This window comes from Thalassophryne amazonica, chromosome 2 (genome assembly GCF_902500255.1).
Source record: "Thalassophryne amazonica chromosome 2, fThaAma1.1, whole genome shotgun sequence".
Lineage (NCBI taxonomy): Eukaryota > Metazoa > Chordata > Actinopteri > Batrachoidiformes > Batrachoididae > Thalassophryne > Thalassophryne amazonica.
Window position 1 is genome coordinate 149286290 of NC_047104.1, and position 19546 is coordinate 149305835.

Genomic DNA, 19546 nt, shown 5'->3' on the forward strand with positions numbered 1-19546 from the left:
TTTAAGATTAAGCTTAAAACTTTCATTTTTGCTAAAGCTTATAGTTAGGGCTGGATCAGGTGACCCTGAACCATCCCTTAGTTATGCTACTATAGACTTAGACTGCTGGGGGGTTCCCATGATGCACTGAGTGTTTCTTTTTATTCACCTCTTTTTGCTCTGTATGCACCACTCTGCATTTAATCATTAGTGATTGATCTCTGCTCTCTTCCACAGCATGTCTTTTTCCTGATTCTCTCCCCTCAGCCCCAACCAGTCCCAGCAGAAGACTGCCCCTCCCTGAGCCTGGTTCTGCTGGAGGTTTTCAGTGGGAGTTTTTCCTTCCCACTGTCACCAAGTGCTTGCTCATAGGGGGTCGTTTTGACCGTTGGGGTTTTTCTGTAATTATTGTATGGCTTTTGCCTTACAATATAAAGCACCTTCGGGCAACTGTTTGTTGTGATTTGGCGCTATATAAATAAAATTGATTTGATTTGATGAAGGAGAAAGGATTTCTGGAGTGATGTTTCTGTGAAGGCTCTCAGTTGTCCAGGTGGTTTCCATAGTAGAGAAGCTTGAACCTTCGACTGGACTGGGTTGCTTGATGCAAGGATGTTTCGCTTCAAATCGCAGAAGCTTCCTCAGCTAAAATTCTTGCTCTGGTAGTCTGACTTCTGTCTTGCCTCTTGTAGAGAAGAACAAAGAGAAGCCACAAAAGCTGGAGTTTTAAACCTAACCAGACCCCTCCGACTGAGAGGCAGACTGCTATTGGCTAGTGACTAAATAATTGCTTTAATTAGCACCTATTGTGCTCTAGGTAGCACCCTCGTAATGACAGGGTAGCTGTCCCTCATAACGATGGGTCTGACGCCTCTCCTGACGAGTCTCCTGATGACGTGAACGACTCATTACCATGAACAAAAGACTGAAACTGCTTTGACCTGAGTACCCATTGTAAACAGGGGACAAAGCGTGTCTCAGACCCCCTCCGCAGTAAAGGCTGGCTTTCAACTGTTTGTATATATATATAATGCCTCCTTGACCCCTCTCTCAAACCATTTCTTCTCTCTGGCTAAGATTTTAACTTCCTTGTCCTCAAACGTGTGGTTAGTGTCTTTAAGGTGGAGATGAACTGCCGACTGAAGTCCACTGGCGCCCTCTCTGCGGTGCTGGTATAGCCTTTTGTGTAACGGCTGCTTCGTCTCACCTATGTAGTGTTTGTTACAGTTTTCCTGACATCTGATAGAATACACTACATTGCTCTGTTTGTAACTAGGGATCCTGTCCTTAGGGTGAACTAATTTCTGTCTCAAGGTGTTAACAGGTTTAAAGTAAACTCGGATTTTGTGCTGTCTGAAGATCCTCTGTAGTTTTTCCCCTAGTCCTGCTAAATAAGGGAGAGACACTCCTCTTCTTCTTGTCTCCGTCTCCTGTCTGTCTGGTTTCTTTGTTCTTTGGGACTTCTGCACTTTATCCAGGGATCATCGTGGGTACCCACATATTGTGAGGGCTTTCTGGAAAAGTTGTTGTTCTTTAGCTCTTCCCTCTGTAGTTGTGGGCACCTGTAGGGCTCTGTGTTGAAGAGTCCTGATCACCCCAAGCTTGTGTTCAAGAGGTTGGTTTGAGCCAAAGAGCAGATATTGGTCAGTGTGTGTGGGTTTTCTGTAAACCCCTCTCTGGAGCTGCCTGTTGTCTCCAATCGTAACATCACAGTCCAAGAAGGCTAAATGGTTGTTTCCGGCATCCTCATGTGTGAACTTGATATTGGAGTCCACCGAGTTGATGTGCTCTGTAAAGTCCTCAACTTCCACACCAAAATTCCTATTACACTCTCCATAATTGTGATGTTTCTTCAATGCACTCCATTACCACAAATTGTTAAATTGTGAAAATAGTTTCTAAATGCAACAAAACAGAATCCTGTTAACTCTTTTTCTTTGGCTGCAGTCACCTTGCCCTACTTCGGCTCAAACTAGCAGCAAGTGGACAATACGTAAGTGATAAAAATAGGTTGCTAGCATAGTGCCGCTCAGAGGAAACAACAATCTCTCTTGACCAGAGTGTGTATCGATTTTACACTTTGACTGTGTTCCTGTGAATTCCTGTGATGATGACGGACATGCAGGTTGAAGAAAATCACACTTGAGGGAAATATTGCTGCTCTTGAGATGATCTTGTGTGGAATGGAGAATTGCGTAAAGTAAGGGGTGGCAAATGAAGCGGAGCACTCGAAAAGGCTTGAAATGAAAAGCAGCAGAAGACGTGATTGTAAACTGATTCCAAATTTAATGATCTCCTGCAACACTCGTATCCAGGCCGTAATTATTGCAGCTCTCTGTCAGAGAGAGAAAAATGGAGCACATTTGGTACTGCTAACTTAGCAGCAAAATCATCAGTTCTTCTAAATGATACTCATACTAAGGTTAGCTGTAGTAGCGGCTGTGCAAAACTAGCTTGTTCTTCACAAGGTAATGTTGATAATTTCTTGAAATCATTGCATTTTAAATCTCCAGCATTGCCCCCCCGAGCCTTTTTTTCTTCTTTTTTTTAAAGTTTATTTTAGGCAGTTTATATTCTAGTTTGAGGCAGTTTTCAGATTAGCCATTTGTGTTGTATAATCCAGTTTTACAAAATCCTGTGCAATCATATTTTCCTTCCATCACTGCAAAGCTCAACAATATCTCAATTACTGCTTTTTTGTCCGTGCATATTGGGGTAAAAAAAAAAAACACTGAAAAAAAAATTAACAATTTGCTTACATGAGCAAATTGAAAGACACAACTCTATTTTAACTAGTGTTTGTTACACTTTTTTTTACGCTATGTTAATTCCATCAGCAAAAAAATCCAGACTGATTGTCATGGTAATGGTCTGATATGGGAAAATATCAGACCAGAAATCAGCCAATCAGTGTGTGTGTACTGTCGTAGCCATATAATAATCAATGTTAGTGTAGCTGTTATGTCATGTTACATGATTCCTGTCTTTTACATGGACTTAATATTTAATGACTGTATTTAATGGCTAATAAAATTTTTGTATGTGGAGACAGGGTAACATGAAAGTCATCTGCTCACAAATAACTTTTTACTTCAACATCAATATGCATTCTAGTTTTCCCCACTGATTAAAATCAGGCTGTAAATTTTGAATGAAAACCTACTGGCTGTAATAGGCCACATTACAACTATGCTGTCATGGCATGTTTCATGACTTCTTTTCCCTCTTTAAATATGGAAAACTGAAATTGTCAAGTTAACAGTCAGTAGTTTAATAAAAGATAAACATAAAAGAGAAAAAAAAATGGCAAATCATCTTCAAAAGTGCAGCAGTCACATATTCCAACATTTTCAAACTTTTTTGGGGAGATACTGTATTAAATACATAAGTAAATTGAACCTTAATTTATGTAATCATGAAAGAAAAATAATAAATGTAAAGTAGGTACTTTCTTGAAGGCCATCAGAATAAGGGGGATTTTGTGGATAGAATGGCAAAATTCTGTTGGTCTCAACTCATCTGTCGTCATCAAACATTTGTCAATAAATGTCCAAATGGAACATAGCAACATGTGGGAAGTTGTGATGCGTAACTGCTCAGGAAAAGGTGGCCGTAGGAATGGGCAACACAAAAAAGATGTTTAGGCTGTTACCAAACATTCTTTATATATATATATAATATGTGTGTGTGTGTGTGTGTGTGTATGTAAATTCAAAAAGACAATATCTTGGTGCTTAATGAAATACCACATTGAAGGCCCCTTCACACAGTGCGAAGTTTGGATGACGTTTGGACAAATATGGCAAAACAGCGCAAAACAGTTCGAATTTGTGCACCACGAAACATTGCGCCAACGGGCAGGCATGCACGAGCTCTCGCACCGGGATCGTGCACGGTGTCTTTCGAGCAGGAACAGTGCAAGGTGCATCACCTCGCACCGCGTATGTGGAATAAATAAAAAATTAAACTAGCTGGTACCTGTGGAACCACATTGTGCCGCTTATGTGGAATAAAAAAAAGAAAAAAAAGAAAAACGCATACCACCCACTGTACGCGAATCCGCACCTTCCAAAAGTTATGATTACCAGTCAGCAACTTTACCACTGAGCTACAGAGCTGTTCTTTGAAAGCTACAGGAATCTGCCTCATATCAGGAAGGCCATGGAAGTATTACAAAAAAATAAATAAATCACACACCATATAAAAATGCCGCATTTATCAAGCGAGCAATACAAATATGAACCATCTGTGCCTCACAGTGGACAGTCATTAGTCCATGTCTGTCCAAACACAGTAGATGTTGTCCAACTGGAATGTCCAGATCCACAGCTTGTCACAGCTGCTTCTGTCGGAAGCCACTCCTCCTGTGAGTGGAGCGTACACACCCATGTGTCAGTGTGTGTGTTTGCAAAGTCACACTCGTGTGGGACTGCCAGTACGAAAAGTGATTGCCTGCAGTCTTCTGTCATGCCAAGAGTGCGAATGGCCACACATTTTCTAAGTGCCATGCAAGCGGTGTTAGATGTTCATGCGTGTCACCTAGAATTTGGCCAGGACCTGCCGCGACAGGGTGCGATGGGTTCGCACAGTGCACACTCTATCTTTCAGCCACTGGCATGCGCAAATAATTGTAGGCAGGTACGATTCCACACGTTTGCATGAAATTCCTGCTTCATGCGCACGTTGACCAAATGTCGCACTATGTGTGAAGGTGCCATGAAGATTTAAGAATAAGGCATTTTAAAAATATTAGTAAAAATGGATTAAATAACAGACTTTTTTACAGACAAAAACTATACAACATTAAGCCTAATTTCCATTAACTAAAGTAATGGCAAGGAAAGACTAAAATAAGATTAAACATTAAAATGTTTTTGTCATATGACTACAATTAAACAGAAAATACAGTTAGTTGCCAAAATGAACACTTCACTTTAAGTTTTTAGGGTCGATCTGTTGATGCACATATACTTAATTGCTCTTTGCACATCTGCCCAAATTAAATATAAGACAGGTAATGCACCAACGTGTAGCTTTAACTTGATTAAACTGCTCTTACATCAAAACACTCGAGACTTTAAGTCTGTCTCACAATAATTTTTCTAAATTAAAAAAAATGTAATGTCCAGCTATGTTACCAAAAATTATTTCTTAATTTATTTAATAAATTATGTTTCAGTGTCAGTATGTTACAGGGATCACAGACTAAAAATTACATACCAGGGGTTGGGCAAGGGTTTTTGTTCTAATATGATGAAATTGTCACAAAAGGAGACAAAAATGTACTTTGAGCCAAATCCTCCATCAACACACCCGAAGGGTTTCAATGTAGGCTTAGAATGTGTTTGTTCTGTGCTGAACTACCTCCCGAATTATGAAATTAAATCTTGCGTACACATTTTGTCACTTCACATAAACACATAATTAGGAGGTATTACTTTTTAGTCTTCACAAAATAAATGTTTTATGAGTTCACCTGTAGGTAATTGAGTTTTAATGAGCCTACATGTAGGCAGAACAGACAGCTGGAGTAGCTCAACATCATGCTCTATATTCCACTCAGGACAACTTGATGCTGGCCTCTGGTTTGAGGTTCCAAATTTAAGGTCAAATTCTAAAAGGATGTATAGCACACTGGAAACCAGGAAACAGCATGAAGACACTTAGTAAAGATGGCCTCCTGATCCACACACAAACCACACACACTGTGAGTTGACAAGAGTTACAGCATGAAAGCTTTAACACCTCAGGTTGCGTTGCCTGTGCACACACTGGGCATGCACATATTAATCCAAGGTGAGAACAGGGGGAAGAGGCGTGGCAGTCTCATATTGAAAGGGTGAAGTAGACTGAGAAGAGGCAGGTCAAGACGTGGAAAGCTTTAGTTGTTCTGAAGACAGTCCAGATCCACCGAGCAGCAAACATTTCCGTTCTGAGTAGTGCAAAAAAGAACACAAATTTACCACAATACCTGCTCAAAGAATAGACACAGTTTAAAAGATCCAGTCAACCGATTAAAATGTGGTCAGGAAGTGGAAGTGGTTAGAGTCCCTTCTTATGGAGTTACGACATGATAATGTGGTTCACTTCTCTTTCTGCATGTTTTGCAATTACATATAGATTCATATAGACCAGTGATTTTCAACCGGGGTGCCGCGGCACCCTAGGGTGCCGTGATCGATCATCAGGGGTGCCGTGGGTATTTTTCATATTCGCGATTATTTTTCATATTCGCGATTACCGTGAATTATTTATTTTATCCACAAAGCATAAAACGACTCAGAATCTGACGTCATTGTGCTGCAGCCTCGCTCTCGTCTTAAGGCGGGACAATAACAAAGAGGCTGACGGCTGATTAAAACAGTGCCGTCTTCTTCAAAAGCCGTCTAAAATGCGGAGCTGTCGGTGTGTGTGTCTGTGCCTCTGTGTGTGCGCGCACGCGGAGTTAACAGGCTGCAGACTGCGAGGGAGGGGGTGGGTGAGGGAGATTCCTGAATGCAGGCGCAACACGTTCAGTGCGCAGCGAGCGCGGAGCAGAGAGAGGATTTTAACCCGAGTGAACGTTAACAAAACGGAAACGTGAAGCTGCCTTTACTTCTCTCTGAACTTTCTCTAAAGGTGTGATTCTGCCGTTACCGTCCTGTTCACACCATGTGGGCTTCGTATGCTGAATTTATGAGATCATGAGATGAAATAAACGGTCAAATATATTTAAAAACATATTTAAAAAATGAGAATATATGAATGAACTGAGAGCCACAAAAAAAAAAGTTCAGACGCAGAGATCACAAAAAGCAGGTGAGAACTCTGAACTTTAACAGCTGTTACTTTCCAAAGGTATTTATTTGTTCAATCTTAAGCTTAATGTAGTGTTTAAGCACAAAACGTGACTGATGAGGAGAAACAATTTCAGAAATGCAACAGAAACAACCACAAATCAGAAAAAGTTGGGACTGTATGTAAAATGAAGATAAAAATAAAAATGTTGCACCATTCCCAGTTTCTCCACTCACAGAAGCCAAACATTCTTCCAGAGTTGTGTAATTATACTACAATAGTAGAATATAAAGAAGGGGAAAAAAAGAAAAAAAATAGACAATATATTCGTCAATCGCAATTATTTGTCTGACAATTAATCGTCTCCAGAAATTCCTAATCGTGACAGCCCTGCTTGAGATCAGAGCGCAAAATGCTTGAGGATTTTCAAAATGCGATGTTTTCTGTATCGATTTTCTATTGCGATAATTGGGTTTTGCGCAAAACCAGAGGTAATAGCATTATAATATTATTTTAGTTGGTGGTGTGCCGCAGGATTTTGTAAATATAAAAAGGGTGCCGCGGCTCAAAAAAGGTTGAAAAACACTGATATAGACTACGAAAGCTTTTGTGTTTGTTCACTGAAAATGGTGGGTTATTGTGCATTTGGATGCACAAATAGACATGACAAAGGTTTCAAGAGTTACAGATTTCCATCAGATCCCAGCAGACATAAAATCTGAGAACATAAACTCAGGTGTGTGGGCTGGAAGACGACTTCATCTTCAAAGCTTTACGAGGTAGGTCAAGTTACTGTTCGGCCCCTTGTATTGCATTTGTTGCTGTGAATTGCTGTTTAGTGTTGTGAATTGCTAACATCAAAAGACAAGGTTTAAAAATGTCTTATTTATAATAAGAAATGGAAGTAGCTTCGTCTCATGTTTTCTCCCCTGTGTTACTGTTAATCTTATTTTTGGCCCAGAGACTGACTCGTGGCCTTGGTAATTTATTCTTCTTCTTCTTATTATTATTATTATCATCATCATCAATGGCCATTGCCAAAGGAAGCTCTTTATTTAGTAAGACGTTCAGTGTTGAGGGGGATTTCCATAATTAATTAATTAATTTATTTATTTATTTTGTCTGGATTTAATCATTTAAAAATAAATTCAAAATAAAGGAAAGAAAAAGCTGGGTAAGAGTTAGAATCTATATTTCAGTTATTGGTAGACTATATGATTTTTTCCATTAATAAATTTGCATTATTAACATGTAATGGAATGCAGGCAAGACCACCATGAATAATTATTGATTAATTCATTGATATTTGTACTGAAGGACAGTTTATTCTTTTTTGATAAACAGGCACATTTCAATCCTCATCAGTTTAAAAGGTGATCAGAAAAAGAAGCTGAAGAATTATGCAGTGCCTATCATTTTTAGTCATCAACTGACCCAAAAGTCACAAACCTCAAAAAACAAAAAACAAACAAACAAGCAAAAAACAAACAAACAAGCAAACAAAAAAATCATGGCCTGCCTACAAAAGAAATGTATCCACCCAAACAATTTGTGACATCTTCCCTTTACCCACAACTTCAGACTGTCATTCTTGTTAGTTTTTTTTTGTTTTACATCATTTATTTTTTTATGTTGAAGACATTTTGTAATGCAAGTATGAATTTTAATTTAAACAACAAAAAAGAGAGTTATAAGGAAAATTGCTCTTATGTACTTTCATTTTAAATCCATTTCCTTTGTTGAAATTCTTAAAGTTTGGAAAGAGGCAACAAGAATTTGCCTTTGTTGTCTTGTATTCATTTATTTTTTTGACATTCTCCCTCACCCGCCCCCTGTTTCTGCAGTGCTGAATTATCCACATGGCTTAGTGAACTGTGTACAATGTGCCTGTTCAGTGGTTATGCCAGTGGTGGGCGCAGCTAACCAAAAAGTTAGCTTTAATAACTGCTAATCCACTAACTGAAAAGTTAACTTTTATAACACTAAACTGATAAACCACTAAAAAAATACAGCTAATCACTAACTTTTAGTATTAACTCAGTACACTGTCAGCTACTGATAAGCCTGTTTCAAGTTTAAGGTACCGCCTGTGCGACGGCACAGGAAAAACACCTCTGTGTTGATAACCATTTGTAAAATCCAGGCGGCTTTTGATGGCTTTCAGTGGAGTGAGTATATGAGAAATTGTTTAACAGCTGGACATGTTCCAACTTGTCCTTAAGGCTTCCAACGGAGGTATTTTTCCTGTGGCGGAGCGTTGCGGCGGCTGCGAGCCGACGCTGCAATCCGCCTGCACGTCTTTCATTAAAAAATCTCCTTTAACAGTGGAATATCCGGATAAAATGCTGAAACCGACTTCTTCTGAAACTTCTCTGTTCTCTCACGACGTCCTGGATCAATAGAGCCTGAAATGTGGAGGTTTTCAGTTTGAAACAGGCTGAAGACGGCGCCTGGGAGTGCTGCTCAATGTTAGTTTTTTTTATTGGTCTATTATCTGTTTCTTGTTTTAGTATGTGGTGTTTTTATCAGGGGTTAATTTGTTGTTTTTGTGGGTTTTAAAGCACTGTCTGTGGTCTGGTGGAGTTGAAAATGCAGGCTGTCTGGAGCATAGTTTGACCCAGGTGACTTTATGTTAGTCTGTTGGTCTTTTTTATTTCTTTTGGTTTCACCTCCCAGGGTTTGATGGGACGGCCCTCTGGGGGGTGATGGGGGGGGGTAATTGGGTTGCTTTTTCTTTTTTCTTTTTTTTTGTTTTTGTTGTTCCCTCTCTTCTCCTCTGGCTCCAGCCGTGTGAGCCGTACGTTGTCGGCATTGCTGGAGTGGTGCAGTTTGGTTATGCTGGGCGTTTCCCAGGTAACCTCTGCACCCGGGAGGGGGGGGGGGAGGGTTTGGGGTGTTGTTTTTTTTATTTTTTTTTACTTCCCTGTCTTCTCCTCTGGCCCCAGCCGTGTGAGCCGTAGGTTGTCGGCGTTGCTGGGGTGGTGCAGCCCAGCACAACCTTAAACTTGGTTGTGCTGGGCATTTCCCAGGTAACCTCTGCACCCGGGGGGGGGGGGGGGGGGGGGGGGGGGGTTTGTTGATTCCCTGTTCCACCTCCGGCTTCAGCGCGTCTTTGAGCCGTACGCCATCGGCGTAGCTGAGGTTTGAGGCAGTGGAATATACCCGCAGCTGGTGGCTGGTTTAAAAGTCGGAGGGGTGGCGCCATCTTGTGCCGTACGCCATTACCGCTGTTCCACTCCTCCCGGTTGACTTTTGGGGTATAGTCGTGGTTGGTGAAACTGGACGTACTTCCAGTTTCCACTGCGCTGAGGGGGTGGGTTTGGGGTTGTTTTGTTTGTATGTTTTTTTTTTTTTTCCCCCAGTTTCCGCCCTCAGGGTGTGACTGTGGTGTCCTCTGGGGGGGAAAGGGCTGTGGGTCCATCTAGCCGTAGACGGCCGGGGCTGGGTCTGTTAGTCATGAGGGGGGGCGTCTCCTGGGGTTTGATGGAACGGTCCTCTGGGAGGCGCTGGGAGTCCCCGTGGGTGACTTTGGACCCCAGAGGGACCTCGGCTGTGGTTATTACTCCTGGAGCTGGCGGGATGTCCTCTGGGGGGTGTTGGTCCCTACATGTCGTCCGGGGGGGGGGGGGGGTGTTAGAGTTTTTTTTTGCAAGCTTAAGTTTGGGTTGTTTTTTCTCCTCTCCTCTTCCCGGGGTTTGATGGGACGGTCCTCTGGGGAGGGGGGGGTTGGTATGGTTGTTTGTGTTTGTCTTTTTTTTTGTTTTATGACTAAGCAGACTTTAACACACAGTCGGAAGAAAGCTGAGTGCACAGGTTCAAGAACTCCTGGCCAAAACTATGCAAAGTGAACAACTAAAGCAAGAGTCAACAGGAATGAACGCAAAGGTGGAGACTCTAACAGGTTTGCTAAATGAAACAGAGGGCAAGACCATTAAAGTCAACAAAGGATGTCTCTGCACTGGAGTGTCAGCTGCGGAGCAGTCTGCTGCAGACAGGCTCAGGGTGGGAAAGGATGAGCTCCAGGATGAGAGTGATGGTCTCAGCACGGAATTCCCTGTTGACAGAGAAGAGGCGGCTGGAAGCATGCGTTATCCAGCTGAGGGAAGAGCTGGAGAGGCTCAACATTGAGATGATCAATGACTGCATGAAGAAATTAACAATGCAGGTGGAGCAGCTGATGATGGAGCTGTCGTCAGAGCACAGTAACGCACAGCTCCTGGAGACGGGCCTTTCCCAGCTGGATCGTCAGCACAAGGAGCCGAAACTGAAGCTGCAGGAGGTGTTTTTGTTCCCAGCCAACATTCCAGCCATGGTCCCTGGAGGGGGGCTTTGTTTTTTCTGGCCCAGGTCCGTGTGGTCGCCGGGAGGCTTCCCGTGAGGGTGGGGTACTGTTGTGGGCTGGGGTGTTTGGCTAGCTTGGTTTTTGTTTTCTGTTTCTCCCACCAGGTGGTATGCATTCAGGACTGAGTGGCTGAGCATTAGGACCTCACCCTGAACACCTGAGGCTTGTTTTCACATGCAGGTCATCATGTTATATGGCTGGGGGGGCCTGGCTGCCGGTTTGTTTCTGTTTTTTGGTTTTCCTCCCAGGTGGCGTGCGTTTGGGACTGAGTGGCTGTGTTGCTGAGGCTGTCAGGACCTCACCCTGATCACCTGCGACTCGTCAGGACTCACAGCTGTGGTGCATCTGGATGGATTGGAACATGTTGGCATTTAAGACTGGAGTGCACAGTGTGTATTTGCCAGAGACTCGACCTTGTGACCAGACGGGTGAGATCGTCGTCTTGGGAGCCATCTCATCAGCAGCGGATGCTGAGAACGTCCAGGTTTGATGCACAGTCTGTGAAAGAGGAGGGGGTGAGGTCTCACGCTCGTCAGCACACTTCCTGAGGTACGTTAGATTTTGTGACTAACAGTTATACAGTCAGTAAATGTGGTGTCCCTCACACCTTATTGTATTGAGCTGTTTGTTAGTCATGTATCAGCTTTCACTGCAGTGGAGTTTTGGGAACTGGATGTTCCATGCCTGCAGGTTGGGAAGCTGATCAGTAATCAAGCCAGGAAGTGTTTGCTGTTTGTACACCTTTAAGTGTTCTGTGTGTAGAGTGTGGACTCACATAATGGTTCCTTCTTTCACAGACTCGGTTGTTGCGGCCACCTGGGGGGTGTCGGCGGGGTCCTTGGGTCCGAAACAACTTCTGGCTCCGGACCGTTAGCGCTGCTGGGAGCGCACCACACCAGGCCGCACCTTCTGTTATTATATTATCACTGTTATGTATTAAATTCAGTTAGCCTTTGTACCGTGCTCTGCTTATTTCATACTGGGTCCTTCAAACGCTGGTCGGTTCTCCGAGCTGCGTCCGACACATAACACATCAGGACTCACAGCTGTGGTGTATTTTGTCTTGATCAGAGATTGCTGCATTTAAACCTTGAATGCACAGTGTGTGATTGCCAGAGACTCGACCTTGTGAGCAGACATGTGAGATCGACGTCAGGAGAACAATCTCACCATCACGGACGCAGAGACCGCTCCAGGTTTGATGCCACAGTCTGTGAAGGAGGATTGGGTGAGGTCTCACGCTCTTCAGCACACTTCCTGAGGTAATTTGGTTTTGGTGACTTTTATGAAGTAATGACAGTGGATTTGTCCCTCACACCTTGTGTTATGGAGCTGTTACGTTATGCTAATTGTCTAATCAGCTTCTGCTGCAGTGGAGATTTGAACTGAGTTGTTCCGTGCCTGCAGGGTGAGAAGCTGATGTATAGATTTAAGCCAGGAAGTGTTTGCTGATTGCGTGCACCTTTGAGTTGTGTCTCTCTGTGTGGAGTTGGACTCACCTCGTTTTCTTTCTTCACAGACTCGGTTTGTCGCGGCCACCTGGGGGGTGTCGGCGGGGTCCCTGGGTCCAAACTGCTGTGGCTCCGGACCGTTTGCGCTGTTAAGAGTGCGCCGTGTTTCCACCTCACCAGACCGCGGACTTTTTAGTTGTTTAGCACTGCATCTCACTGTTATGTTTATTAAATTCTGTTATCCTTTGAACGGTGCTCTACTTATTTTATGCTGGGTCCTTTCAAACGCTGGGTCGGTGCTCCGACCGCGTCCGAAACATAACACCAGCTTAATTTTTCGAACCGTGTCCACTTCGATGTGTCTCACAGGTTTAGAAAAAATTTTGATCAAACAAAGCGCCAGTCTCTCAGCAACTTCTCAGACAAAGGAATTCCGACGAGGGGCTGGACGACTCCTCCCACAAGGAGTGCTCACAGGCGAATGACGTCACCGACAGGCGTGGAAAAACTCACGCATGCGCACGAGGGTTCAAGCATGTCTGACGTAAAAACATGAATGAAATCCATATAGTTTTTGAAAAAAATAAAAAGGACCTATACTTTATTGACAGACCTCGTATTTGTACTTTTTTGATTCTATTAAAATTTCTTTAGTATTTGATATTGTTGCCATCATTTCCAAACACTTGGTATCCACGAACTTATATGTAATTTTTTTCATTTCTAAAAAAGGCATTTGCAAAGCTGAAAATTCTGTTTGTGAAGCTTGATTCAGCGCAACGAATAGCGACCAAGTGAATGATGCAGTCAAGTCAAGCCTGGGCACATGAGCTGGTGTTGCATTTTGTCACATCCAGGCATCATGCTCTGGTGATGATTTGTTGCCAGTGGAACTGGTGCATTTCACAAAGTACATGGAATAATAATAAAAAAGGACGACCACAGAATTCTTAAGCTAAACCTCAAACCATCAACTAGATTTATGCAGTTGAAACTTGACACAGTTGGATCTTCCAACAGAAGAATGACCTCAGACACACATCAAAAATTGTGAAATTGATGATGGCGAATAATATTAAGCTTCTGGAGTTGTTTCCCATAGCTTTGACTTCAACTGTCTTGAAAATATCTGGACGGTGCCAGGAAACCAATAAATGTCAATGAAATCAGTCAATTGTGGGTAAATATCTAACCACAGTTCTGCAAGAAGCTTGTTGATGGCTACCACAAGCATCTGGTCAAAGTGAATGAAACTTGCTAAAAGACATTCAAAGACAATGTTAGGTGTGCGCTATGTATTATTTTGACTGTGTTGATTTTAGATGGACCAAACCCTCCCCCCAAGACGTATGTTGTGCAATCATTCTGCTACAGATAAAGAACTGTTAAATGAAACTATAGGAAGCTCAATATTGCCATGGCATTGCTGTCTGATGATAATGGTATGTAAACATTTGACCGCAACTGCATATGACAGCACAAATTCATAATAAATATATGTTTGCACCAGCCCTAAATTAATCACATCAAAGTTGTTAGTATAGTTATTTGTCCCTGAGGTTGTTGTTATTGTTTTAACCTACCTTACACTTGCAGGTCGTGCAGGGCGAGTTGGCCATATGCCACTTGTCTCCACTGAAGCGGGTGATGCCCAACGAGTCCCGGCACGTCTGTCGGATGTCGTAGGACAGGTTGTCGGCCAGGCAGGGATCTGTGACGCAGCGCGGGCAGCACTCGCCCTCCACCACCGCCGTGTACTCACACGTCAACACAGGGCAGACCAGAGGCCAGCAATCCACCTCTCCCTCCTGCAGAGACAGGTGGCAGAAGTGTGAGCATGTGTGTGTGTGTGTGTGTGTGTGTGTGTGTGTGTGTGTGTGTGTGTGTGTGTGTGTGTGTGTGTGTGTGTGTGAATCAGCTGGTGGCTCCCAGACTGATGTGGTGCCACATTTCTAATTAGAGAATTGGTAATTATCACAGACCTCAAGACGCGACATGTAGCCGAGGAGCTCAAGGAGCAAGTTGATTAGCAGATTCTCTGTGTCCCTTTAATATCAATCATGTCTTTCAACAAACCTGTTTAGCACTTTGGAATTAAAAGTCATTTTAAAATGCATGCTTTTTTCTGCGCCGTCATATGATTTGCTGTGTCACAGAAATGCATTCTGGTTTCTTTTCAAGAAATAACTGAGAAACAATAATTAATATTTGACATTGTTTGGTTTCAGTGTGAACCCCCTATGGATGCAATTATTGCATATAATCAGATTTGCTCATGAGTGTCATATTTGAATCATGCATATTTGAATACATTCCAAAGACTAAACGACTCAGCTGTCAGTGGAACAGTCTGGCACTACCAAGATCAAAGAATGCAAGATGTAAAATTCAAAGCTCAAGCTAAGGCTCATCACATTTTTAAGGCCATTATCCATTAAGAGTTTCTACCAAAGGGTCATATGGTGAATCAATACATGTACAAGGAGATCCAGCGGCGTTTCATGAGATCAGTCCGAGACAAGAGAGAACAACGCCTGGGTCCTCCACCATAACACCCCATACACAGTGCCCTGATGATCTAACAGTTTCCGACATGAGGACTTTTAACAGCTCTGCAGCAACCCCAATATTCACCAAACCTGGGTCCTTGTGAGTATTTTTCTCCTCCTTAAGCTCAAGGGAATGGTCATGGGGACCCAATTTCCTCATGTTCAGGCCATCCAAAAATGACACTCTGGAGGATTCCAGATGTTTTTTCAGGGTGCATAGAAGTGTGAAGGAAGAGGATGGACAAGTGTGTGAGACTGGACCGAGACCATTTTGAAGGAGCCAAGCTGTGATTTTAATGTATTTTTTGCAATAACATTTCTGTAAAGCCATCCCCCTTACTTTTTAAATGTACCTCATATAACTGTGAAGGGGATCAATTTTCCAGTTGCCACCACTGAAGCTTTTTCCACAATGCTGACATCACAAACCAGACCGAAACCCCTTAACACAGCAGATCTCCATTTCACTATTTATGTGAATTCTGTTGTCAAATGCCTGTAAATGTGTTGATTCATTACACTGTACTTAAGGAGGTGACCACTGATGCAATACGAAAAATTGACAGCTGGCATTGACAATGTGCAGGGAGACTAAAGTTTACATAAGTCTTTCCACCCAGATGTCAGTCTAGGTAAGTTCTGCCAACTTTCTAAAATCAACCAATCTCATTTTAGTTCACCATTTTAGCTGACATACCACAATTTCACCAAAGACATGCTGAGCTCATTCTACCTGCTTTCTAATCTACTCACTGGCAAAAACATTAAGCACGAGCACTTCTGGGTCACATGAATGATCTTGACCAACCTTGTGTCAATCTGAGTACCCATTGCATGCCTTGAGATTACGATCTCACTTTTTGAACATTGTATTTGTAAGCAAATCTCTGGAAAAAAAAAATCTTGGCACCTCACTGGTGCAGCAGTAGTGAGAACACCATGAACTGGAGAAAGCCAAGTGGACTCCCACATATAATATATTTAGAGCTGATTCAGATGGCTACTTTTGAGAGGTGGTCTAACAGGGTGGTTGACAGACAAGACACAGGGCACATACACTCGTCAGCCACTTTATTAGGTACCCCTTGCTTGTATCAGCTTGACCCTCCCTTTTGCCTTCAGAACTGCCTTAATTCTTTGTGGCATAGGTTTAACAAGGTGTTGGAAACAGTCCTCAGAGATGTTGGTCCATATTGACATGATATCATCACACAGTTGCTCATTCAACCAGTCTGCCTGTTCTCCTCTGACTTTTGACATCAACAAGGCATTTTCAGCCACACATCTGGCGCTCACTGGATATCTTCTCTTTTTTTTGGACCATTCTCTGCAAACCCTAGAGGTGGTTGTGCATAAAAATCCCAGTAGATCAGCAGTTTCCAAACTACTCAGATCAGCCCATCTGGCACCAACAACCATGCCATCTTTTATAGTCATTCAAATCCCCCTTCTTCCCCATTATGATGCTCGGATCGAACTTCAACAAGCCACCTTCACCACATCTCGATGCCTTGCATTGAGCTGCTGCAGTGTGATTGGCTGATTAGCTATTTGCGTTAACAAACAATTAAACAGGTGTACCTAATAAAGTGACCGTGAGTGTATTTTATGTAGTGGACAAGCAGAAATCAAATCAAAAATATGCTGTTCCTTGGAATTGGCACCAGGGTGCCAGACTGTGGCTGCCCACTGCTCCTTGTGGTTGCATTGTGTCTAACTGTAGTTAGGATGAGCTAAATGCAGAAGAAAAATTTTGTTGTATGTATGTATAATGACAATAAAGGCCCCTCATTCATAGCACCACCTGTGTTACAGCTATTTAAATTTGATCAGGCTGTACAGAATTATTTCTCAGTTAAATTTAAATTCATCATTTTTAAACCTGATGTGTGAGGAAATCTGATTATTTTACATTTAAACTCTAAAGAATGTGCGTTATGGATCTACCAATCAGGTTCATTTGCCCTCTGACCTGAGTCAGTTAATACTGAGCATCTGCCGATTCAGAGTCCCGATCTGATACTTGTAATTTCCTTTATTATACTGAAAAGTGTGGCGGCCAAGTGCTTTGTGAGCTTTCTTCCAGAGGAGGTTTCCAGTTCAAGACCACCCTGCCCATTGTCCATTTAATGTAGAGTTGCATCAGGAAGACTATCTGGTATAAAACTTGTTCCAAATCAACATGCAGCTCCATCTCAGATCTGCTGTGGTGACTCCAAGTGAAAAATGGAGAAGCCAAAGCAGCTTATTTGTATTGTTGGTTTTCATCTAAGAACAGACCGTGTGAGGGCTAAAATGAATATATCATTGTTATCTCTGCAGACAGACTGAACCATGTAGCTGTGGCTGTGTGTACGGACCATACAGCGGCACTGCTGGCAGCCGTACAGCCAGGAACCTCCACTGCGGTACAGCGTGCGTCCATTCTGATCCAGACACTGGCTACTGGGTCTGTTGTCACAGCTGGGACAGCAGAATAGATCTTCGTCTGGGTCTCCACAAACACAAGGTCTCCTCCTGCAGTATGTCTGCCCATCCTGCAAGAGCAAGGTCATAATATGCAAATATTTATGTAAATTCTCATATAGTGGACCTTCATTAATCATTAATATTCAGCAATCATTCTGAGATTTCTCTTTATTCCATGTGAAACTCATTTGGAGCCAGTGAACATATTATGGAATCCTGTCCTAGAATCTGCAAACAATATGACTTTATGGTGAAGTGTAACAGATGTATTTCCTGTTGATCCACTGATAAGAAAAGTACTCACAATGGGCCTCATGTATCAATGTTGCGCACTTGTGATGTAAATTTACGGCGTAAACTTGAAATACACCAAAGTCGCCGTGACATGTATCAAGCAGTGCGCACCTGCCCATTTCTGGCGTACGCCTGACGTGATTTTGATAAATGCGGCGGGTGGAAATGATCGTAATTATAATAAACACGCCCATAAATATTCAGACTCCGCTTCAGACACACCCTCATTTTACGACATGGAAGCCAGGAAGACGGCAATGAAAAAGAACTTCACCAATCACGACGCGTGCCAATAGAGCGTCAAAAGCGGCCGTCGTATTAATTGTTTTGTAGTATATAATCAATAAAGTGCTACAGTGGTCCCTCATTAATCGCTGGAGTTACGTTCAAAAAAATAGCCCGAAATACGCGAAACCGCGACGTAGTCAGTGTTATTTTTTACAATTATTATAGATGTTTCAAAGCTGTAAAACCCCTCACTACACAGTTTATACACTTTCTCAATCAGGCATGAACATTTTCTCACTTTTCTCTCGTGTGTAAACACTCTCAAAGTTCAAACCTTAGTAGGAAAATAATACCAAACTGTTTTCAGGCCCAAACATTTGTTTGAGAAATAAAAATAGAAAGTTTTCCTATAAATAATTCTGATGGCATTTAGAACTAACGAATTAATGTTAATGATCAACGAACAAGGTCGGACACATAAGAAATTATTAATAGTGACTGACCAGTATTTCACAGATCGGGCCTCTGCGTCCTGACGCCGCGCCTTTTCCCACTCATATCTCGCTGCAGCAGGTGTTTGTTTCCGTGTGACAAACACAGTTATGAGTAGTTGTTGGCTCTCTTTTTTCTTCTGGACGACAAGATTCTTATAAACAGATACGCAGAACACAGAACACTGTAAAAAAAAAAGGCATGCAAAACTGGACTAAATACTCCGCGAGACTCCGAGGCCACGACAGGTGAACGGCGTTATAGCGAGGGACCACTGTATTCTCTTTTCACATGTCAATAATTCTTGACGTGGATATTTTCTCGCTCAATTAATAAGACACGCCTAATCTGTCAGATTTCTTTATTTTTTAAATGTATTTCTGTATTTATTTTATTGTGACAACCGAATGGAGACGACAAAACCTGGTTGCAGCACGGGCGAATTAAGGGAATGACGGAACTACAGTTGTTATTATCAATTTCATAGTCTAAAAGATCACACCACATGAAGTTAAGCTCAGCGCTGCTCTGGCTCCAGGCTCGAAGTCTGGAGAAAAAGGCGTGCAGCGCTTTCTTTGCAGTCAGCGCTGTGACCACGGATCGTGCTCCATAACAATCCCGCCGATTTGTATTGATTATTATGTAGTATAATCAGGAAAGTGTTATTTATGTAACATATGCATTGATTTGTATAATGGCACTGTTTATCATGTTGATCATCTTCATTTTTATGTGGATTCCAGCGCTGGTTCATTTTGGTGTATAATTTACGCCACCTCTCGACCTGGTGTATATTTTCAGCACAGCGTACGCCAACGACCACATTGATAAATGCCAAGTAGCGCAGCCATTTTGGCGTACACGCCATATACGCTCAAATATCGCCGTACGCAACGATGATACATGAGGCCCATTGTTACTTGAATTTTGTGGTGCCTAATTTGTTGTGTACTACTATATTTTCA

General features: G+C 42.4%; 1 protein-coding gene across 1 annotated transcript in view; it reads right to left on the reverse strand.

Moving 5' to 3' along the window:
* Positions 1 to 4947: 4947 nt before the first annotated feature.
* Positions 4948 to 19546, reverse strand: part of LOC117500647 (protein kinase C-binding protein NELL1-like) — a 905329-nt gene continuing 890730 nt past the window's right edge. The window contains exons 15-17 of the mRNA XM_034159400.1: positions 17459 to 17635; positions 14133 to 14357; positions 4948 to 5911 (exon numbers count right to left, since the gene is read on the reverse strand). Of these exons, the coding sequence (XP_034015291.1) occupies positions 5861 to 5911; positions 14133 to 14357; positions 17459 to 17635 (453 nt within the window). The 3' untranslated portion in view covers positions 4948 to 5860. The remainder of the gene's footprint in view (positions 5912 to 14132; positions 14358 to 17458; positions 17636 to 19546) is intronic.